We start from the raw sequence: 24,906 nt of genomic DNA, 5'->3' as shown, positions 1-24,906 counted from the left end.
GGTTGACTCTTAACTGCCCTATGAGCAATTGGGGATTGGCAATAATTGGTGCCTAGCCAGCAATGCCATCCTGTGAATGAACAAAGGAAGGAAGCTCCTAACACGGATTCCCCTGGTTCTTGAATTGCTGAGTAAAACCAGTTGTGCCTCAGAATTAGATGAGATTTGCAGTCCTCTTCTAAGGGTCGCCCTCTTCTCAGGTTGCCTTCCCTGAAGAAGTTACCCTCCTCCCTCCGGCAAAACCTCAGTGGATCTCTCTCCCACTGCAACTCTCTCATAGCCTCTTCGGCCTTGAAACTACTCAACCTCGTCCTGAAGCAAACTAGCCACATCACCTTTCATCGTACCTGCCTATGGAACCAGATCATCCTTAATAGACTACAGTCCACATTCAAACCTTCTCAATTTGGCCCGAACCGTGCCCTGCCGATTCTTCACCATCCCCCGAGACTTCCCCCTTACTGAGGACGAGCGGTCAGTCCTCAGTAAGGGGCTCAGCTTTGACCCCTCCATCCACACATCAACGAATACGGTTTACGCTTGGACGTTGAGCAGTTTTTCTGCCGCCTCCACCTCTGCACTTTGACCAGTCTGTCTCCGGTGCACCTGTCCTCTCCTCTATCCATCTTCTATTCGCCTCCCCCTTTCTCCCAACTTATTTCAGAACCTCCTCCCCCTCCCCCATTTCTGAAGAAGGATGTCGGCCTGAAACATCAACTTTCCTGCTTCTATGATCCTGCTTGGCCTGCTGTGTTCATCCAGCTCTACACCTTGTTATCTCTGATATTTCTTAACTAAGTCTGTCAACTTGAAAGGTTTTAGTATCTCGTGCCTCAGGGAAATTAGTCTCCTAATAACCAAAAAAGTTGTGGTTGCACAAGCTAACAGGAGAATTTCTTTTTGTCTTTCATCTACCCCTAATATCGTTTGCCTGGTAAAAATAATGCATTCTTTCCATATACTGGGCCCAGTCTTCGATGGCAGGATCAAATGAGTCAAGCTTCCAAAATAATGGCATAAATGCTTACCCCAACTCAAACAATGTTGCAAGCAAATTTCTTCAAGAGGGTGCTTTACTCTCATTACCATTGAAATAACTCCACAGAGGCTGGTGTCCTATCACCACGTCATCCTTTATTCATGGAGAGTTCTTGATATTGATCCAGCTCTCAGAGTGAATACTGCTCTTCTTATCTGTCAGCAAGGGCTCCTGGTTGGACCAGGTTAACAGCCCCAATCAGGGAACTCATATTCTATGAAGCCCACTTGGCTGATCTCATTACAATTACTACAAGTACTGTATTAAAGTAAGTTATTTTGTAAATACCGTACCAGCTGTTGTTTTCATTCAGAATCTCACATCTACAATGTCTCCCATGTATATAATGAGGACCTTCCTGAGTAATGCTTGTTGAAATAATTTTCTGACTTGCCAAGTGAGTATCTACTCATATATAAGAAATGAACAGCAAGCAGCTATAATCCTTAACAGCTTTGAATTGAGAATGCTCTCTTAAAAATTATTTCTGTGGAATGGCGTTTTGTTGAACACTGTGATGTGCTGTTTTCTCATGTAGATATTGGGACTATACTTGGTGGTAATGTAAAAGCACGCTTTGGAAAAGATGTAATCCCTGCACTTGAGGATTCCAATGACTTGGCCAGAGGTATGTTGTGCACTATCAATTGAAGAATCCTACCCAATTGTATTTTCTATGGATGCTTTACAAATGTTTTGGCACCAAAACCATAAAAGAATTGCTTATTTGTTTGTTCTTTGTACCTTTCCTCTACTCAGATGGTTAACAAGTGATGTAGAATAAGAAATTGGGAACTGGCATGATGCACAGAAAAGTATGATGGGGAACTTAATTGTGAAAGCAACTTGAGTGAAAAAAGCAGCAATAGACCAAAAATTGATAGGAAGTAATATTTTACTATTCCAATAGTAGTACCTATGCAAGATACATAATTCTGGGAAAGGGTGAGACCAACTTAATGGTACAAGTTTGAACTTCAGTAAAAGGAAAATAGTTTCGTTTCAACTAAGTTCAATTGTAGTTTATTTGATGGTCTCCTATGGAAAAGGACATTCATATTTCTATTTTCGTCAAATAAACAATGAATAATATTGTCAGGAAGAAGTAGTATATCCATTGAAGAAATGAAAGCGTGTTCACCAGGTTGAACCATCTGAACCTTGTTGGCTTGGGAGGCCAAGGAGTCAAAGGACATTTAAGATAAAAGATCCAACTTTTGTGTTTTATTTCTTCAAAATGAAGTTACCACTCTGTATTTTTTTTAAATGAGGTGCAGAATGTTGAAATTTATCTGAACAATGACTTCTGATGGTCAGAGAACAACAATTGAAAAGGTATCCTGCTTGTGTTCACCAACTTGTGCTGAAAACGTCGCAAAGTTTCTGTAATGAAGCTGTTACGATGACCTCTCCATATCACTCCATATCTGTGATTTGAATTTTTCTCATTCATCTGCATTTTTTAATCTTGTAAAGGCCATAACCGATAGTGTAGCAACATTGTTCCATAACTAGCATTAACCTTATGCAGCAAGTTACAATTGTTTCAACAATAATATGTACTGCTGGACTATTAAAACATGCAGGGTGAGAAGAAAACAATGCAGTTGATTCCAAATCAAATCTTCTGCTTTGATTATGTTATTATCACAGATCAATATTTATATTCCACCAAACTAAATATATTTTATCAGTGCTACTTGAACCAGACATGATTTGCTGTGATGGTGGTTCTGACAATAATTTCATTTAGTTTAAAAATATTTTAAATGGAAATAATCTGAAGATAGGTCTTGAAGATTTCAAGTGACGGGGCTGTGACTGTTTCCTTTGGCTACTTACTCCATTGAGGGATCGTTCTGTGAAGAAAATGTGTTGATTCCCTATTTTGGAAACAAGTGGTCTTTGAAGTTGCGTGTTTTGTCATTGTCAGAAGGCACTGGGTGCTTGATCTTCACATCCTTCGAGTCCATTCCATATTTTACAGAACATGTTCAGTTAATTGTTTTTGTCCAATGTGCAAACATTCAAATATATATTGCAAAGAGTGACCAGTGAAGGAATTGCCAACTGATGCAATTTTACCCTTGATGTTATTTTGGCTGGGTCTAATTGACTCTGTAAGTGTGAAGAATCAAATGTGGAATTTCACTGATTTATATGATCAACATCACACCTGGCAGGTTTCTAAGGATGTATCTTTGTTTGCACAAGGTAATACTAATTATAGTATTTGTTGTAGTGCTTGGTGGTACAGAACATAAATATTGCTAAAAGAGACACAAATTTGAAGTTTTTCATTCTTGCAGTCATGAGGACAGAAGTTTGAGAAGAACCCCGACTTTAGAAAGGAAGCAACAACTTATTTAGGATGTAAACAGATTGCTAACTGATTAGGTAATGCTTATCATGAAGATGCAGCAGGAATGGTTAGCTGTCTTTGATAAACTCATTGGATTCAAAACGAGGAAGTTTTTGTTTGAAATGGTTTGTCAGTAATTAGGAAATATGGCCTGCATACCTGGTATTACACTGGCACTGAAAATCATGTTACACATTTCTGTTTACTGTGGTAGGCAGTACATGTTTTTAGCTTGACTGCAGTGTCTGGTTAGTAGTAAATTCCACCTGTTTGTTTACTTAAATTAGTAGTACAAGACAGCTCACTTTGGCCCAAATTTTTGGGACTCTTTCCTTTCCAAGCTAACCTAGAGAATTAGTCCCATTGGAATGCTGAGATGCTGCTGGATATGTGCATGGATAAGCACTCTATTGATTTAGCCATGGGTATGCTGCATCCATGGAGGTGAGAGGATGAGGGATCTTGACCTCACTCCAGCTTTACCTCTCTGTCACAGGGAGGAGGACTGAAAGACCACACCAACATCTATGCATGACACCACAAGGTACCCTACTGTTCCACCTTACCCCTGCCTGTGACCCTAATGCCTCCAGCATCTAAAGCTAAGGAAGTTGAGCTTGCATGTGAGCAAGACAGCCTCAACAGTTCAGGCTGAAAATTATCAGGGGATGCCTTCCTAGGTTGCCACCACCCAATTGCAGAAATAAGTATACCGTTTTGGATACTGCTGGGGGGGATGACCTACCAGAGGAAAGCCATAGTAGTCAGTTCTCTGGCACTGAGCCTGACACTGTGGCAAAGAAGGGAAGGGGGCAGAATAGAAAAGTACTCGTGGTAGGGGACTCGATAGTTAGGGGAATCGACAGGAGATTTTGTGGGCAAGATCGGGATTCCCGGTAGGTATGTTGCCTCCCTGGTGCCAGGGTCCGGGACGTCTCCGATCGGGTGTATAAAGTTCTAAAAGGGGAGGGCGAACAGCCAGAAATCGTGTTACATATTGGCACAAATGATATAGCCAGAAATAGGTTTGAGGATATAAAAAGTGATTTCAGGGAGTTAGGATGGAAGCTGCAGAGCAGGACGAACAGAGTAGTGTTCTCTGGTTTACTACCGGTGCCACGAGATAGTGAGGTGAGGAACAGGGAGCGGGCGCAGCTGAACACGTGGCTACGCAGCTGGTGTAGGAGGGAGGGCTTCAGATATGTTGATAATTGGGATGCCTTCTGGGGAAGGTGGGACCTGTACAAGAAGGACGGGTTGCATCTGAACTGGAAGGGGACCAATGTCCTGGGTGGAAGGTTTGCTCGAGTAGTTCGAGAGGGTTTAAACTAGTATGGCAGGGGGGTGGGAACCTGAGCTGTATACCAGAGGTGAGCGTTGATGCAGGTGAGGCAGTAGCAAGAGGTAGACCAGCTAGTGGGAAGGATTTTCCTGGGAAGGAACCAAGGGATCGGTTAAAGTGTGTTTGCTTCAATGCAAGGAGTATCAGGAATAAAAGTGATGAACTTAGAGCATGGATCAGTACCTGGTGCTATGATGTTGTGGCCATAACAGAGACATGGGTTTCTCATGGGCAGGAATGGTTGCTGGATGTTCCAGGGTTTAGAACATTTAAAAAGAATAGGGAGGGGGGAAAAAGAGGAGGGGGTGTAGCACTACTAATCAGAGAGGGTATCACAGCTACAGAAGCTTCCTTTGTCGAGGAAGATCTGCCTACTGAGTCAGTATGGGTGGAAATTAGGAACAGCAAGGGAGTAGTCACCTCGTTAGGGGTTTACTACAGGCCCCCCAATAGCAGCAGGGAGATTGAAGAAAGCATAGGTCGACAGATTTTGGAAAAGTGTGGACGCAGTAGGGTTGTTGTAATGGGTGACTTTAACTTTCCTAATATTGATTGGAACCTCCTTCGAGCAGAAAATTTGAATGGAGCTGTTTTTGTTAGGTGTGTTCAGGAGGGTTTCCTAACGCAGTACGTTGACAGGCCGACGAGGGGAGAGGCCATTCTAGACTTGGTGCTCGGAAACGAGCCAGGGCAGGTATCAGATCTTGTGGTGGGAGAGCATTTTGGCAATAGTGACCATAACTGCCTCACATTCTACATAGCTATGGAGAAGGAGAGGATTAGGCAGAATGGGAGGATATTTAATTGGGGAAGAGGAAACTATGATGCGATTAGACATGAGTTAGGAAGCATGGACTGGGAGCAGTTGTTCCATGGTAAGGGAACTATCGACATGTGGAGACGGTTTAAGGAACAGTTGTTGGGAGTGATGAGTAAATATGTCCCTCTGAGACAGGCAAGAAGGGGTAAGATTAGGGAACCTTGGATGACGAGAGCGGTGGAGCTTCTAGTGAAAAGGAAGAAGGTAGCTTACATAAGGTGGAGGAAGCTAGGGTCAAGTTCAGCTAGAGAGGATTACATGCAGGCAAGGAAGGAGCTCAAAAATGGTCTGAGGAGAGCCAGGAGGGGGCACGAGAAAGGCTTGGCAGAAGGAATCCGGGAAAACACAAAGGCATTTTACACTTATGTGAGGAATAAGAGAATGGTCAAAGAAAGAGTAGGGCCGATCAGGGATAGCATAGGGACCTTGTGTGTGGAGCCTGAGGAGGTAGGGGAAGCCCTAAATGAGTTTTTTGCTTCTGTCTTTACGAAAGAAACGAACTTTGTAGTGAATGAAACCTTTGAAGAGCAGGTGTGCATGCTGGAATGGATAGAGATAGACGAAGCTGATGTGCTGAAAATTTTGTCAAACATTAAGATTGACAAGTCGCCAGGCCCGGATCAGATTTGTCCTCGGCTGCTTTGGGAAGCGAGAAATGCAATTGCTTTGCCACTTGCGAAGATCCTTGCATCCTCGCTCTCCACTGGAGTCATACCTGAGGACTGGAGAGAGGCAAATGTAATTCCTCTCTTCAAGAAAGGAAATAGGGAAATCCCCGGCAATTATAGACCGGTAAGTCTCACGTCTGTCGTCTGCAAGGTGTTAGAAAGGATTCTGTGGGATAAGATTTATGACCATCTGGAAGAGCATGGCTTGATCAAATACAGTCAACACGGCTTTGTGAGGGGCAGGTCATGCCTCACAAACCTTATCGAGTTTTTTGAGGATGTGACTAGAAAAGTTGATGAGGGTCGAGCTGTGGATGTGGTGTATATGGACTTCAGTAAGGCATTTGATAAGGTTCCCCATGGTAGGCTCATTCAGAAGGTCAGGAGGAATGGGATACAGGGGAACTTAGCTGCTTGGATACAGAATTGGCTGGCCAACAGAAGACAGCGAGTGGTTGTAGAAGGAAAATATTCTGCCTGGAAGTCAGTGGTGAGTGGAGTTCCACAGGGCTCTGTCCTTGGGCCTCTACTGTTTGTAATTTTTATTAATGACTTGGACGAGGGGATTGAAGGTTGGGTCAGCAAGTTTGCAGACGACACAAAGGTCGGAGGTGTCGTTGACAGTGTAGAGGGCTGTTGTAGGCTGCAGCGGGACATTGACAGGATGCAGAGATGGGCTGAGAGGTGGCAGATGGAGTTCAACCTGGATAAATGCGCGGTGATGCATTTTGGAAGGTCGAATTTGAAAGCTGAGTACAGGATTAAGGATAGGATTCTTGGCAGTGTGGAGGAACAGAGGGATCTTGGTGTGCAGATACATAGATCCCTTAAAATGGCCACCCAAGTGGACAGGGTTGTTCAGAAAGCATATGGTGTTTTGGCTTTCATTAACAGGGGGATTGAGTTTAAGAGTCGTGAGATCTTGTTGCAGCTCTATAAAACTTTGGTTAGACCGCACTTGGAATACTGCGTCCAGTTCTGGGCGCCCTATTATAGGAAAGTTGTGGATGCTTTGGAGAGGGTTCAGAGGAGGTTTACCAGGATGCTGCCTGGACTGGAGGGCTTATCTTATGAAGAGAGGTTGACTGAGCTCGGTCTCTTTTCATTGGAGAAAAGGAGGAGGAGAGGGGACCTAATTGAGGTATACAAGATAATGAGAGGCATAGATAGAGTTGATAGCCAGAGACTATTTCCCAGGGCAGAAATGGCTAGCACGAGGGGTCATAGTTTTAAGCTGGTTGGTGGAAAGTATAGAGGGGATGTCAGAGGCAGGTTCTTTACGCAGAGAGTTGTGAGAGCATGGAATGCATTGCCAGCAGCAGTTGTGGAAGCAAGGTCATTGGGGTCATTTAAGAGACTGCTGGACATGTATATGGTCACAGAAATTTGAGGGTGCATACATGAGGATCAATGGTCGGCACAACATTGTGGGCTGAAGGGCCTGTTCTGTGCTGTACTGTTCTATGTTCTATGTTCTATGTTCTATAAACCTGGCCTGCACAAGGAGGGTAAGGAAGGAGAGAAAATAGAACCTTTTTCAGGGCACATCAGTGACAAAGTTCTTCAATCATTGCTTAAAATCTGCACTTGGAAAATGTATGTTCACTTCCACTAGTATAAAATTTGTCACAGCCAATTCATCCAATCGACTTGCGTTAAGTGGGGTAATTTTTTTTGTCCATGTGATGTAGGCTTGGCCAGCATTTATTTCTCCTGGGAGCCACTGAGGATCAGAAGTACCTTGATGTGCATGTCCACCTGTGCCTTATGGTAGCAGGACAGGTAAATATAGTGGTTCAGAAGGCATATGAGATACTTACCTTAATTGTAAAAGGCATAGACTTTAAGATTGGGGAGGTTATGCTGGAATGTAGAAAAGGATGTATCGACCATAGCTAGAGGAGAGTCTGCAGTTTTGGATTTCGCATTATAGGAGGGGTGTGATTGCACTGCAGAGGGTGCAGAGGAGATTACCAGAGTGTTGCCTGGGCTGGAGAGTTGAAGTGAGAATAGACTGGACTCAGTTTCCTTGGAGCAGAGGAGACAGAGGAGGGACGTGATTGAGATGTATAAAATTATAAAGGCCATAGATAGGATAAAAAGGAAGAAACTTTTGGAGGTTTTGAGGAGATATAAAGAATTTTTTTTCCTCCAGAGTTTTGGTAATAGAGAACTCACTGCCTTTAAGGGCGGTAGAAACAGATACCCTCGGAACATTTAAGAAGCATTTAGATGCTTACATGTGTTGCAAGGCATACAAGGCAATGGGCCAAGTTTGTTTTTCATTTGTCGGATGTAGCATTGCTGGGTAGCTAGCATTTATTGTCTGTCCCCACTTGCCCTTGAGAAGGTGGTGGTTTGCTGCCTTGAACCACTGCAGTCCACCTGCTGTGGGTTAATCTACGATGTCATTTAGGAGGGAATTCCAGAATTTGGACAGTGAAGGAACAGTGATGTTATTCCAAGTCAGAGTGAGTGGCCTGGAGGGGAACTTGGATGTGGTGATGTTCCCATTTTTCTGCTGCCTTTGTCCTTCTAGACGAAAGTGTTCATGGGCTTGGAAAGTGCTGTCTGAGGATCTTTGGTGAATTTCTGCAGTATATCTTTTAGACAGGACACACTGCAGCTACTGAGTGTTGCAGGTGAGGGGGTGGATGCTTGTGGATGTAGTGCCAATCAAGCGGTCTGCTTTGACCTGGATTTTGTCAAGCTTCTTGATGTTGGCGCTGCACTTAACAAGGCAAGTGGGGAATATGCCATTGCAGTCCTGACCTGTACCTTGTAGACGGTGGACTGGCTTTGGGGAGTCAGGAGATGTGTTACTTGCTGCAGTTTTCCTAGTCTCTGACCTGCTCCCATAGCTGCCATGTTTTGTGGTGATTCTAGATGAGTTTTTGGACAATGATAACTCCCAGGATGTTGATAGTGGGGCATTCAATGGTGGTAATGCCATTGAATGTCAATAGGTGATGATTAGATTATCTGTTATTGGTGATGGTTATAGGCTGATATTTGTGTGGCGCAAATGTTACTTATTATTTTTCAGCCCCAGGCTGGATATCACTTCAGTATCAGAGGAGTTGCAAAAGGTGATGAACATTGTGCAGTCATTGTCAAATATACCCACTTCTGACTCTATGATGGAGACAAAATCATTGATGAAACAGCTGATGTTCGTTGGGGCTAGGGCACTCCCCTGCAGAGACATCCTGGAGCTGAGATGACTGACCTCCAACAAGCATGACCATCTTCCTATGTGTCACGTATGTCTCTAATCACCGAAGAGCTTGCCCCCCCAGATTCCCATGGATTCTAGTTTTGCTTGGGCTCCTTGATACCACACACTGTCGAATACACCCTTAATGTGGAGGGCTGTCACTCTCCCCTCACCTCTGGAGTTTAGATCTTTTGTCCATGTTTAAACTAAGGCTGTAATGAGGCCTGGAGCTGAGTGTTCCGGTGGAACCCAAACTGGGCGTCGCTGAACAGGTGCTGCTTGATAGCACTGTTGATAACACCTTCCATTACTTAACTGATGATCGAAAGTAGACTGCTGAGGCGATAATTGGCTGGGTTGGATTTTTCCTGCTTTTTATGTACATGGCATAGTTGGGCAATTTTCTACATTATCCGGTAGATACCAGTGTTGTAACTGCACTGGAACAACTTGGCTAGGGAAGTGGCAAGTTCTGGAGCTCGAGTCTTCAGTACTATTGCTGGAAAATTGTCTGGGCCTGTAGCCTTTGCAGTATCCACTGTCTCCACTGATTTCTTGATATCCTATGGAGTGAATTGAATTGGCTGAAAACTGCTGAGTGTGATGCTGGGGACTACTGGAGGAGGTCGAGGTGGATCATCCACTCGACACTTCTGGCTGAAGCTTGCTATGAAAACCTCAGTCTTATCTTTTAAGTGCTGATGTAGATGATGCTCAGGCATAGCATTGGACAGGGAAAGCTCATTGCATTCTGAAGCGTTGAGGGTATACTGATGTAAAAATGACATAGAGGGGCTGGTGTTAGACTGCGGTAAATGAGGTCAGAAATCACACACCACCAGGTTATAGTCCAACAGGTTTATTAAAAATCACAAGCTTCAGGAAACCTGAAGAAGGACTGAGGCTCTGAAAGCTTGTGTTTTTAAATAAACCAGTTGGACAAGAACCTGATGTCATGTGACTTCTGGTGTAGAAATGCTCAGAAGGAACATTTCAGGATCAGTGACAGCATGGTAGCCCTCGTGAAGGAGTTAACATATTGATGTGACTCGTATGTCTTTGGCACAAGGATGATTTTCACACAAACATTTAGAAGAGCCATGTAATGGAAGACCTCACTATATCACAGCCTTTTTATTACTAAGGACATCTAATTGCATAGCATAATCGGCAATGAAAACAAGTAAATTGGTTTACCTGTAGGCTGTTTGCCGACTACAGATATGAAAGTAGACCTTGCAAAAATCACGTGTCTACTCTGTAAGGCATCATGCAGCATGTAGCAATAAATTCTGTCTTGGTGCTCTACTGAATATCGACCTGCCTTCCTTGCATCATCACTGCTCTTGGCGCATCTGAGGATCCTCCACCTTATCTTCCTCCTCGGAGAATTCCTCTCTCTCTTGCATCTCCTCTCCATGCCAACTCAGTTTGTGAAAGGTACAACACCCCATTATGGTGTAAGACACCCAATCAAGACGGTATTGCATGGCACCTGCTGCCCAGACTAGAGACGTCATCTATGTCTTGACGAGACTTAGGGTCTTTTCCACAACAGTCCTGACAGAGGCTTTGCTTGGATTACACCTATTCTGTGTGCTCATCGAAGGATTTCTTTGAGGTGTTGTGAGTCAGCTTTGGAGGGGGAAGAGGCGTTGTATTGGTCTCAATATGTTAATTTTGATTCTCTCCACAGATGCTGCTAGTTCTTCTGGATTTCTCCTGTAATTTTTAATTTATTTTAGACCTCTAGCATCCTCAGATCTTTTGTTAAAAAGGGTCTGGCCACTTTTGCATTAGTGACATCCTGGATACACTCATAAGTGGAGAACTGTGAAACATCGTGCAAGTCTCCATTTACTCCCTGAAATGATCCACTTGACAAAAATTTAAGGGCAGCTGTGTCCTTGAGGGCTATAGGGATAGAATTGCCTCTTCCTCCATGTGAGCCCAGCTCCTCATCTAGCAGATGTCATAGATATGTCATGACATCTCAAAGCATTTTTGTTGTCTTCTACATTGAGCCTCAGTCATTTGCAGAGATAAATACTAAAGTCTGTTGATCTGTTCCAATCTGCAACCTCTCTCTGATTCCCATTATGAGCAGGAAGCGTCTTGTTTCATTGAGTTTTGTTCATCTCAGAGATACAGGATTTCAATCAATGGTAGTGTATTCCTAATGATTCCTTTTCGTAAGTGCATTTTAGATTTGAATGATCTGATAAGATATTCAAAACCACTTAAAATCCATTAAATCAAATGAAGCCAAATGAAACCATATTACAGGGTGCCTGTCCCTTGAAGGAACAATGTAACAAAAAAGTTCAAAGTTTAATACTATGCAAATTAAATTATCATTTTGAAGATAAATAATGCACTCTAACCCTTGTAGTGTCCATCATCCATGGAAGGCCTTGAGCCAGCTCACTTTCCAAAGACATTCAGGCACAGATATAACCATGAAAGTGGGCAAACAGTGAGCTGCCTATTTATAGACAATCTGGTCAGGCCCAGAAACAAACTGTCTGATTTGCCTGCAGTCACCTCTCCCCACAACCTCTGAAATGGACGTCTAAAGATCAGGAACTCGGGGCTGAAGTACAAGCAAAATTTCAGGAGCTGCCCCTCCCCCATCATGGGCCACAATTTACTGTGCCCAGTGTGTAAATGGAACACACCATTCAAGGCTGCTGAAAATACAGGCTGCCTGGTGCTTCTCAACATTTTGTTGCACGTGATGGCTGTGTGCAACTCACTTCAAGCCAAGTCCCCAGTATTCTGCTGAATGATGACTTCCAGATTAACTGTGAATTGAAGTCAGATAAACACAGATGAATGGCATTGTTTAATCAGCACAGACACGGTGACTTTTCAGTAGCCCTTGAGGTAGAGTTCCTTACATTCCAGCCCTACAACCCATTCCTTGGAGATTAAAGTAATAACCTACTCCTCTCACTTTAGAAGCACCTTTTACTCATCACTAATTAGTGGATCTGTATGTTGAATTTTAACTGTGTTTCAGTGAGGAACTTGCAGGCTCTGCCATTGAACTGTGACTTAACCTCATTCTTCATGACACTTCTTGTGTTGTGATCTTTGACTCCACTATGACCCATCACTATTCCCCTATTTCAGTTGAACCCTTTTATATTGCCATTAATATGTTAGTTTTACCCTGCCAGAACCAGAACTAACCCTGAACCTTTTCCAGGTTGAGGCTAGAATGACTGTGACTTGCCTCAACTTTTCCTTTGAGATCACATAGTCCACTATGAGACAACCAGGTCCAACCATATTATCTGCAATTGTCCTCTATACCTGTAACTTAATACAATGACTAAATACCAGACTTGAGTTAGCTAATACCTTGATAATACCATCTACTGGCCTCTGTAAAACTTGTGCATTATATGTACTTCACTTCTGCAGACTGACCACCACACATTCCCCGGAACTGCTTCGGCATGTCAGCCCAACTGTCCACTTCAGCTCCCAGACTGAGTTTGCCATTAGCACCCTGACTAACCAATCTGCAAAGCTTGCACTGTTTTTATTTAACTGCAAGGAATCCCTGGACAGCAACAGCATAGATTCCCAAATTTGAACAGGACCACATGCCTGACTGCCCACGGCCAATGACTGATCCAATCCCTGGACTGACTATGATGGTACCCACTGACTAACTGCATCCTTGTCCCACACAATACTCATCCTGACTGACTTTCACACATCACCATTCTCTCTAAGCATATACAATATGATTGCTGCGTAAGCTGCTGGCACATATTACACTTCTGATGTTGACACAACTCTGTGCCTCACAATGAGCTGCCTTCCCCCACAAATGACTGTTACCTGCCTTCATTATAGTTTTCAATTGGCAGAAGCTTGCCTTCCACTTGTGCTTGAATTTTACCTCTGAACCTAAGAATTCCTTTCCTTTCCTCTATGATAAAGCTTTATCTCTTAACCAGTGGCTAATGGCTGCCCCTCTGCACTAAATCACCACTTCAGATCTTGCTCCTGTTGGCTGCTGCTGCCCACCAAATCACTCTCTCAGATTGAGGGATTGCAGCCTGAGCTTGCTACCGAAAACTAGCTGGAAGAGAACAAGTAGAACAAAAAAAAAGAAAATTACAATACAGGAACAGGCCCTTTTGCTCTTCAAGCCTGCCCCAGCATGCTGCCCATCACTACTAAAACCCCCTACCCTTCCGGGGATCATATCCCTCTATTCCCATCCTATTCATATGTTTGTCAAGATGCCCTTTAAAAGTCACGTTAGTATCTGCTTCCACTACCTCCCCTGGCAGCGAGTTCCAGGCACCCACCACCCGCTGTGTGAAAAACTTGCCTCGCACATCACCTTTAAACCTTGCACTTGCACCTTAAACCCATGGCCCCTGGTAACTGACTCTTCCACCCTGGGAAAAAGCTTCCGACTGTCCAGCCTGGCCATGCCCTTCATAATCATGTAGACCTCTATCAGGTCACCCCTCAACCTCTGTCGTTTCAGTGGGAATAACCCCCAACTTTCTCCAACCTCTCCTCATAGCTAATGCCCTCCATACCAGGCAATATCCTGATAAATCTTTCCTGTACCCTCTCCAAAGCCACCACATCCTTCTGGTAGTGTGGTGACCAGAATTGAACATAAGATTCCAAATGTGGCCTAACTAATGTTCTATAAAGCTGCAACATTACCTGCCAGTTTTTAAACTCAGTACCTCAGCTGATGAAAGCAAGCATGCCATGTGTCACGTTGACTACCTTTTTTACCTGCATTGCCAGTTTCAGTGACCTGTGTACCTGTACACCCAGATCCCTCTGCCTATCAGTACTCTTAAGGGTTCTGCCATTAACTGTATATTTTTCTTCCAAAGACCTAACAAAATACATTACCTCACATTATTCCAGGTTAAACTCCATCTGCCATCTCTCTGCCCAAGTCTCTCTGGTCTGTATCCTCCTGTATCCTCTGATGGTCCTCATTGCTATTTGGAATTCTGCCAATGTTTGTCCCATCGGCAAATTTACTAATCAGACTAGTTATGTTCTCCTCCAAATCATTTGTATATATTACAAACAGCAAAGGTCCCAGCAGTGACCCCTGAGGAGCCTTGCTAGTCACAGCTCTCCATTTAGAAACGTACCCTTCCACTGCTATCCTGCCTTCCATAACCAAGCCAGTTTTTTTTTATCCATCTTGCAAGCTCACCTCTGACCCCGTGGACTCTATCTTCTGTATCAGCCTGCCATGACGGACCTTGTCAAAGGCCTTACTGATGCCCATATAGACAACATCCACTGCCCTACTCCCACCCTCACCGATCATCTTTATCACTTCCTCAAAAACTAAACCACGTTAGTGAGACATGACCTCCCCTTCACAAAACCATGTTGCCTCTCGCTAATACACCCATTGATCTCCAGGTTCGGAGTAAATCCTGTCTTGAAGAATCCTTCCAATAATTTCCCAACCACTTATGTAAGGCTCACCGACCTGTAATTAGCTGGATTATCCTTGTCACCTTTCTTCAGCAGAAGAACAACATTGGCTATTCTCCAATCCTCTGGGACCTCCCCTGCAGCCAGTGAGGATACAAAGATATCCCTCAAGGCGACAGCAATTTCCTCCCTTGCCTCTCTCAGTATTCTGGTGTATATCCCATCAGGCCCCAGGGACTTGTCAACCTTACTGTTTTTCAAGACCCCCAATACCTCCTCCCTTTTGATCTCAACATGACCCAAACTATATATCGACCCTTCCCCAGACTCATCATCCACCAAGTTCTTCCGTACGGTGAATACTGGCACAAAGTACTTATTTAATGCCTTTCCTATTTCCTCTGGCTCCATACGTAGATTCCCTTCCCTGTCCTTGAGTGGGCCAACCCTCTGTCTGGCTACTCTCTTACTCTTTATATATGTATAAAAAGCGTTGGAATTTCCCTTAATCCTGTTAGCCAATGACTTTTCATGACTCCTTTTAGCCGTGCTGACTCCTTGCTTAAGTTTCTTTCAACTTCCCCCTATATCTCTAGTTTTCCAAGGTTTCCTAAACTTGCCATATGTATCCTTCATCCTTAAAGGAACGTGCTGGCCCTGAGTTCCAAGCAATTTACACTTGAAAGCCTTCCCCATACCAGATGTTGATTTGCCCTCAAACATCTGTATCCAATCTAAATTCTTCAGTTCCTGCCTAATATTGTTGTAATTAGTCTTCTCTCAATTTAGCACCTTCACCTGACAACTACATCGATCTTTATCCATCAGAACTGTAAAGCTTACTGAATTGTGATCACTGTTCCTGAGCTGCTCCCCTACTGAGACATCGACCACCTCGCCAGGCTCATTCCCCAACTCTAGGCACAGTAGGGCCCCTTTCCTATTTGGACTATCTACATACTGTTTCAGTAAGCCCTCCTTGATGCTCCGTACAAACTCTACCCTATCTGAGCCCCAAGCACTGAGTCCCAGTCAATATATGGGAAGTTAAAATCACCCATGACAACAACCCTGTTACTTTTACATCTTGCCGAAGTCTGCCTCCATATTGGTTCTTCTATCTCCTGCTGGCTGTTGGGAGGCCTGTAATAGACCCCAAACATTGTGATTGCACCCTTCCTGTTCCTGCGCGCTACCCATATTGCCTCGCTGTATGAGCCATCCATGGTGTCCACATGCAGTACAGTTGTGATTTATTCCTTAACAAGTAGTGCAACTCCACCACCCCTTCTATATCCCCCACTATCCCACCTGAAACATCTGTATCCTGGAATGTTAAGCTGGCAATTCTGCCCCTCCCTTAGTCAAGTCTCTGGAATAGCAACAACATTGTAGTTCCAAGTACTAAACTAGGCTCTTCAGTTCATCTGCCTTATCTGTTACACTTCTTGCTAATCTTGAAACAGATACTCTTGAGTCCACCAGATCTGCTTTGATCAGTGACTACACCCTGCCTGTTCTTCCCCTGAATCTTACTGGCCCTATTCTCTAGTCCTCTTTCAGTCCATTCACTTTTGCATTGGTTCCCAACCCCTGCCAAACTAGTTTAAATCCTCCTGAGTGACACCAGCAAACCTCTCAGCCAGAATATTTATGCCCCTCCAGTTTAGATGCAACCTTCTTATACAGGTCCAACCTGCCCTGGCAGAAATCCCAATGGTCCAGATATCTGAAACTCTCCCTCCTACACCTTCTGTTTAGCCACATGCTGAGCTGTACTATCCTCCTATTTCTAGCCTCACTGGCACGTGCCTCAGGAAGTAATCCCAAGATTACAACCTTGGAGATCCTGCTCTTTAACTTTCTGACTAACTCTCTGAACTGCTGCTGCAGGACCTCATCATAAATCCCACCCAAGCCGTTAGTACCAATATGTACCAACCTCTGGCTGTTCACTCAGAATTCAGAGACATCCTGGACCCTGGCACCAGGGAGGCCACAGACCATCCTGGACTCTCTGTTACATCCATAGAAGCGCCTTTCTGTACCCCTAACTGTAGAGTCTCCTATAACTACTGCTCCAGTGCTCTTTGTCCTTCCCCTCTTAAGAACAGAGCCAGCCATGGTACCACTAATCTGCTGCTGTTACCCCCAATAAATTATCCCCCCAACAGTATCCAAAATGGTATACTTGTTAGAGATGGGTGACTGCAGGGGATTCCTGCAGTGGCTGCCTGCCCCTTCTTATGGTCACCCACCTATCCATCCATCTGTCTGAACCTTGGATATCACCACATCTCTCAAACTATTGTCTATGACGCTTTCCACCATCCTCATGCTTCTAAGTGCATCCAATTGAACTGTCAGTTGACAACAGCCCCTCTGCAAACCACCTTCTGGAAGTAGTGACTGCACTAATGCAGATCTTCCCCACGTCAGCCAATCAATGTCACCACTCTGCTGCTCTCTTCAATGCTAGATGAGCCTGCTCAATAAAAAGCAGCGTGATGTTCTGAAGATGTGCATGGTCCAGTTTTGTTGATGGAAGGTTCTAGAACCTTCCATGTCCTGTGACAACGGAGGCAGTTGTAGTGCTTCCATCTAAGGTAAAGAGGAGGAAGATATCTGCTTCAGTCATGAACTCACTTGGACTTGAGCCAGAGAAGGCAACTTTACTAATCATCTTCCTTCTTTTGACTGCTGTTACAGCATGGAGACAAGCAGCTGAATGAAATCAGCCTTTCCACCTTGGTATTTTCAACACAGTAAAATTAAAGCCTTCAAAGAACCTCAAAATTGACACCGTATCAGAGATAACGGGAACTGCAGATGCTGGAGAATCCAAGACAACAAAATGTGAGGCTGGATGAACACAGCAGGCCAAGCAGCATCTCAGGAGCACAAAAGCTGACGTTTCGGGCCTAGACCTGATGAAGGGTCTAGGCCCGAAACATCAGCTTTTGTGCTCCTGAGATGCTGCTTGGCCTGCTGTGTTCATCCAGCCTTACATTTTGTTGTCAAAATTGACACCAGTGGTTCCTAACCAGACTTTTTGAATATCTAATTACTCTGTGAGTAATCATTTCTAGACACCAGGTTCATAGCTTAAACAAAAGACTTAACAAATTATTAACAGCACATAGCTTTTGCAGAACAAAAGTAAACAACAAAGTAATTTCTGGAAATATTCAGCAGGTCCAGCAATAGAGTCAGTAGATCCATAATATTATCTCTGCTTTCTGTCCGTGGATGCTGGCAAACCTGCTGAGTTTTCCCAGTAATTTTTGATCTTGTTTCTGATTTCCAGCATCTGCAGTCCTTTGGTTTCTTGTTTGACAAAGTAATCTAATTGATGTCTATGATTTAAACCCAATACCTTTGTTTCCACAAAAGACAGACAAACAAGCAAACACAATTATTGATAAATAAAAGAAAATAACAAAACTGGCCAGATTACTTAAGTGGTTTTCATGATACGTTGTTCCAAACGCATATGTGATACCTTTTGGTTGGTTTTCTGAAGACATCGATCAGGGCCACCTTTTCAGTTCACATTGAGGAAGTTTCAGCTGTATATGAAACTTCGTTTCTATTACCTGAACTTCCAGTGACTCATAATGGGAGGCAAGGCAGAAGACGTTCAAACTTTCATCGTTCAATCTATAGCAAAGCTCCTTCTCTCAGAAACAGTCCAGTTCAAAGACTCTGGCCTCTTCCTCTGTTTGACCATCACCTTCCCTTCCAGACTTGCTGGCATGAGTTCCCAGCTACTGACCTCGATAATGGCCAAATATCTACGGTCTAGTTAGACATACTGCTTTTCCCAGTGTTGAGGAGTCTATAGGATCCTTCTCATCAAGAACCTTAAATTAACTTTCATGCTTGCCCATCAAACAAACAACTTGTTTATTCTTTTTTTTGTTTTTAATACAAGCTGCTGATCACAGTCCAAGATCATCTGCTCACAGTTCTCAGTTCAGTTCTCCAAACCAAAATTGATAAAAGAATAAAGTAAATGTAATGTTAAATCAGTGAGAGATATAACATTGGACCAGCTCAGTTTTAATTGTTAATTTTTGAAGCACTTAGTTTCTCAACTGGGGAGAAGTTCATTGGGAAGGTGATGTTATTAGCACAATTTCTTAATTAATAAGATGCAAATGAATGCAGAATGTCAAGGCTTTTCACCACATATTCTCACCATTTTAAGGATGGAAAACGTAATCACTTTTCTTGAGGGAGACAATCTGAATCTTGGACTCTTTCTCAATTAATTCAACATCCTCGCCATCATTCTTGCCGCGTTCTGCGTTGGGGTAGTCAGGGGGCAGGGATGAAGGAGTTTCTGGTTATAGTGTTCAACATTAAGTATGATTAAGCTCTTTGTTAACATTTATATAAAACTAATTGATGCTGACTGTGCTTAGCATTTCACTGGAAATCAAATGTAAATTAATAGAGCTTCCAGTGTTAAGCACGCTAGAAGGTACAGTTAATTATTCACAAGACCCTGTTCTTTGCAGGCCAAAGGAATATGTCCAGACAGTGACATTTTGCACAGAGTAAATGACCAATCATACTCATAATCAACTTGCCTGGTTTGATTTTAATCAGTTGACAATGACACCTAATAATTTATACTGCATATACATGACAATCCTTGCTCAACTGATCAATACTCTCTTTTCATGCTGTACAAACTGTTGCTTCCTTCCTAAACTTGTGTTCCCCTTGTGTTTCAGCCCTGATGAATGCAAGATGAAAAATTTAGACTTTATGTCTCTCTTTAACACTGTTTAAATGTTCAGAGTGCAAAAAGTGGCTGGAATATATAAGACAGTAAAAAACACTTGGATGAAGCCTAATCTGGCTTCTACTGTACATTACTTTCTGTTGTCATCTTTCTTTATTGCATTTTTTTCCTCTTGCCTTAAAGTCACAGTGGACAGGGCTATCAAAGGTAACACCAACTTCAAATGTGTGAAGTTTTGTGCACTTGTGTGTTTTTGGTCTTCTGTTCCTTTCAGTTGTTGGTTTGAATCTGTAAGTAATCGTTGTAGTTGTCTTTGCTGTGGATTTTATCCCTTTACTAGAAATAGACTTTAAATTAGTTGTTTACATTAAAGCCATACAATAATTGGGACTTAATGCTTAATGTTTAAAAGAAAATGCTTTATAATGCTAAAATTATTTTTCTTGGCTGTATCAACCTTTTGACTATTCAAAATGGTTCACCAAATGTCTGAAAGTAATGAGAATTCTAGATAAGCCAGTCACCAACACATAAAACTTAAGTGAAACAAACAGAGTTGTGTCCAGTTTTTTTATTATAATTGAAGAATGTATAAGAGATACTTGAGAGAAATGATTTGGAAATTCACTCCTGTAATAATGAGGCTTTGTGTTTTATTTCATACTGTCTGATGTTATTGTCCAGGTATTTTTCATGTTAAAAATACACAGGTAGTGAGCCAACTAGACCTGAGGAATCAGTTTATTTTCTTTGGATTGGCACAGTGAATAATTTCTGCAGCTTCTGACAAAACAACACAATACATGCCACTCCCTCTCAAAATTGTTTATCAAAATGCTTGATTTTTAAAAATTAATTGAAGATTACTTAATTTGGAAGAAATGATCTGGCCTGAAAAATGGGCTTTTGTGTGTTTAAAAGAAAACTCTTAAAGCTTTCTGAGACAACAAGGTGTTATCTGAAGAAGGGTCTAGGCCTGAAACGTGAGCCTTCCTGCTCCTCTGATGCTGCTTGGCCTGTTGTGCTCATCCAGCTCTACACCTTGTTATCTCAAATTCTCGTGTCTGCAGTTCTTACTATCTCTTAAAGCTTTCTAATGGTTTGAGGAATGCAGCTTTCAATGTACAGAAGATTTGATGCTGCAATAAAATCTGAATAAATCCTGAAATCCCAAAGACAGTTGTCCTGCCTTTGAAGCCAGATCTCAATAAAGTGGCAATTTTTAAAACTATTCTATTATTCCTTCTCCTGATTCTCCAACCTTTTGCTCTTACTTAGAATGCTGGGACAAATATTTAGCCCCTGTGGCAGATGGCCTGAAATTTCCTTTAGTTTAATATTTAAAAGACTTAAAACGTTGTTTATAGCCTCCACCACAAATACTGTACCCTAACCACTGATTACATCACCCTTCCTGGTAACAGTCTCGCATTGTTTCTGACCTTGATATCCTAATTACCTCTGAGCTGAATTTTAGGTATTATTTCATCTCTGTCAAAAGGACAGCCTACATTCACCTAGTTCACCCAACTCTGCCCTTATCTCAGTGAACTGCCTCTGCAGCTCTTCTCTGTGCTTTAATTGCTTTCACACTGAACTACCCCACTGTGTTCCTGGCTAGCGCCTCATATGCTGTCACAAATTTAGGATTTTCTAAAGCTGTAGTATCTGTATTCTAATTGACAGCAAATCCCATTCATCAACTTTGATTTTTAAACTTTTAACTCTTTTGAATATCTCCATGGCCTTCAAAGACTTATCTCCAACCTTTATGAGCCCTTTAACCCTCCCAATATTCTTCATTTCTCCAACTGTCGACTTCTGTGCGTTCCTCATTTCCTTCACCCATTCATGTCATCTGCTGTGTGGGTACCCAGTTGAATTCCAACACTAAATAACTGCATTTTAATGCCTTTCCCTTCATTTAATGTGCTCTGAAAATTCCTTTTTGTTGATTTTCTGTTCTATTGTGTGCTCATTTGGCTTGGAGTCAATTTTTGGTTTATGACACTCCTGTGAGTTACTTTGTTTTTTTTAAAATATTACACAAATGCAAACTGCTGTGTGCCCTCACTACGACCAGCTTTTTGAATGTTTCTAGTAAAACATTCCCCACAAAAAGTAAACCGCATCACATGTAGTAAATGTGGATTTTGTATGATAAATAATCACTTACTCTAATTAATATATCTATTGACACTCTACCAACTTAATGTGTACTTTACAAGGCGTAAAAGAAAGTCAAGATACTGACCAGAGAAACACTAGATTACCCAATAATCAGTGAGCTATTGCTGGTGTTTAAACATTTTATTTTTATTTTTCCCTCAGAATGTGATACAATTAGTTGATCTTACTGTGAATATTTGAGACATTTACTAAAATTACTCTTTAAACAACAGCAGTGTCTTTTGAAAAACAGAACCTGTGGAAGAATGGTCAGTTTTTAGTTATGACCTACTGCAATGTAATGTCACTGGCTTTCATAGAGGTTAATTTAAGCTGGATGTTGTGCCTGTTTTTAGTCAAATGTGCTGTTGCTTGTATCAATAAGTAAGCCAAGTTGCAAAGCAGTTACTGTGATTTAGAGCAACATTAGATTTGTTTATTTTAAAAAAAACTTTATTCACTCATTGGACGTGGGCACCATTGCCTGTGCCACCATTTAGTGCCAAGCCTGTTTGCCCTTGAGATGGGGGTGGTGAGTTGTCTTCTTGAACTGCTGCAGTCCACGTGCTGTAGGTCATCAACAAAGCCATTTGAGAGGAAATTCCAAAATTTTGATCCAATGACAGCAAAGGAACAACAATATGGGAGGGTGTGTGGCTTGTAGGAGAACTTGCAGATGGTGGGGTTCCCATGTATCTGCATCACTTGTCTTAGATGGGAGCAGCCATGATTTAGAAAATGCCATCTAAGGATCTGTCTAAGGATGGCCAATTTCTGCAGTGCAAGTGAAGATAGTACTTACTGCCGCTGCTGAGTGTTGATGGTGGAGGCAATTGAAGTTTGTTTGATATGTTGCTGATCAAGTTTGTTCTGGATGCTGTCAAGTTTCTTGAGTATTCTCAGAGCTGCACCCATCCACACAAGTATGTTCCATCTCACTCCTGACTTACGCTTTGGTGAGTTACTCGCTGTAGTATTTCTAGCCTCTGACTTACTGTTTTAGCCTCTGTATTTATATGGCAAGTCCAGATCAGTTTTAGTCCATGGTAATTCCCAGGATGTTGCTAGTGGGGAATTCAGTGATAGTTAAACTATTGAATGTCAAGGGAGATGGTCATTGCCTAGTGTTTGTGTGGCACGAATGTTACACGTCACGTTTTAGCCTAAGCCTGGCGATTGTTCAGACCTTTTTGTATTTGACCATGGACTGGTTTAATATCTGTTGTGAATAGTGTGAACATTGCACAGTAAGTAGCGAACATCTGCACTTCTGACCTTATGATGGTGGGAAGGTAATTGATGAAGCAATTGAAGATGGTTGGGAGTAGTATCCAGAGGAGCTCCCTCAGAGATGTTCTGGAGCTGAGATAACTGAATTCCAACAAGTACAACCATGACCTGTGCACTGTGTTTGACACCAACTATTAAGTTGATTCTAATTTGCTTGGGTTTTTGGGAGGTACGAAGATCCTGTGCCTGAAAGGGCATGCAGTGTTGCAGTAAACAGAGTCAAAACCCAGAGGAATGCTCTGAAATTATTGTGGTCCTGGATCCACCACATTTTGAGAATATTTTCTGCTAGAAAAGAAACCTGAAAGTGGATGTGACCTATCCAGAAGATATCAGTCACACTCCACTCCACCATTTACAGAGGGCATTGCAACACCAATTTACAGCTATGTGGAGTATTTAACAATAATGAAACATCTTGAGATGTTTTGCAGGCACATTTTAAACAATTTAACACCAATTCACTTCAGGAATGTGTCCAGAAGAAAGGTCACCAGACTCCAAGCATTAACTGTTCTTCTGTCTCCACAGATGCTGCCAGACATGCTGAGTTTCTCCAGAGATTTCTGTTCTTGTTTGTTTCCAGTCTGAAAGTACAGAACTGCTACTCGGGGTTAGCAGGTAGAAAGGGAACCAACAAGAGGAAAAAACATACTTGACACCGTCCTCACAAGATCGCCTGCTGCTGATGCATCTGTCCATGACAGTATAAGTAAGAGTGACCACCACACAGTGCTTGTGGAAATGAATTCCCATCTTCTTGTTGAGAATACCTTCCATTTTGTTGTGCGAACCTATCACCATGCTAAATGGAATAGACTTTAAACAACTCAAGACTTTGGGGGGCATTGATATGTCACTGTGGACCTATTTCAATAGCAGAACACCTGTAAAACGGTGGTAGGATCAAACAGAGTCTGCATTAATTTATAAAAGAAATATCATGCTTGACAAATCTACTGGGATTTTTTGAGGAAGTAACTAGTACAGTTGATGGAAAGGCCTGATGGATGTGGTTTATTTGGACTTTCAAATGGTTTTTTTTACACAGTCTCATGTAAGTGATTAGGACTTAAAATTAAAATTGGGATAGTGTTTTGAGATAGATAGAACCTTTGATGGCAGAAAGGAAACAAAGAATAGGGATAAAGGAGTCCTTTTCTTAATGGCAGGCAGTGACCCCCACTATTTATAATATGCATTTGTAATTTAGATGAGAAACTAGATGCAATATCTCCAAACATTGCAGATGACACAAGGCTATGTGGAAGTACAAGCAGTGAGGAAGATACAGAGATACTCAGTGTGATTTGGACAAGCAGAGTGAGTGGGCAACTGCATGGCAGATGAATTAAAATGTGGATAATTGTAAGGTTATCCACCTTGCTAGCAAAGTCAGATAGACAGATTATATATAAAAACTACAAATTGAGAGAGGGGAACGTGTGACGAGACCTGGGTGACCTTGAACATCAGCCACTACAAGTAAGCATACAAGTGCCTCAGGTGGAGAAGAAGGTGAATGGTATATTGGGCTTCATTGTGAGAGGATTCAAGTACAGAAGCAGGAATGTCTTGCTGCATTTGTGCAGGCCCTTAAAGAGATCACAATTTTTGGTATCCTTGAGCAAGGATGTTCTGGCTATAGAGGGAGTGCAGCCAAGGTTTACCACGTTGATTCCTGGGAAGGCAGGATTGATGTATGAGGAGAGATTGAATTGGCTAGTTTGGAAGAATGAGGGGGAAATCTCATAGAAATCTATACAGTTCTAACAGGACAAGCCAGGGAGATACAAGA

The 24,906-nt window shown here is 42.5% G+C and overlaps 1 protein-coding gene across 18 annotated transcripts in view; it reads left to right on the top strand.

Moving 5' to 3' along the window:
- LOC125458783 (prominin-1-A-like) overlaps window positions 1–24,906 on the top strand; it is a 240,952-nt gene that overhangs the window by 99,393 nt on the left and 116,653 nt on the right. For 14 of the 18 annotated variants that reach the window (XR_009445857.1, XR_009445860.1, XM_059646712.1 and 11 more), the window contains 2 exons: window positions 1,578–1,667; window positions 19,833–19,856. Coding sequence is in view for 16 of the 18 variants with exons in the window: in XM_059646712.1 (XP_059502695.1) it covers window positions 1,578–1,667; window positions 19,833–19,856 (114 nt within the window). In the remaining 2 variants the exon portion in view is untranslated. The remainder of the gene's footprint in view (window positions 1–1,577; window positions 1,668–19,832; window positions 19,857–24,906) is intronic. The other 4 variants (XM_059646731.1, XM_059646698.1, XM_059646726.1 and 1 more) reach the window with 1 other exon arrangement.

Source organism: Stegostoma tigrinum, chromosome 1 (genome assembly GCF_030684315.1).
Source record: "Stegostoma tigrinum isolate sSteTig4 chromosome 1, sSteTig4.hap1, whole genome shotgun sequence".
NCBI lineage: Eukaryota > Metazoa > Chordata > Chondrichthyes > Orectolobiformes > Stegostomatidae > Stegostoma > Stegostoma tigrinum.
This window is presented reverse-complemented; position numbering and strand designations above follow the sequence as displayed.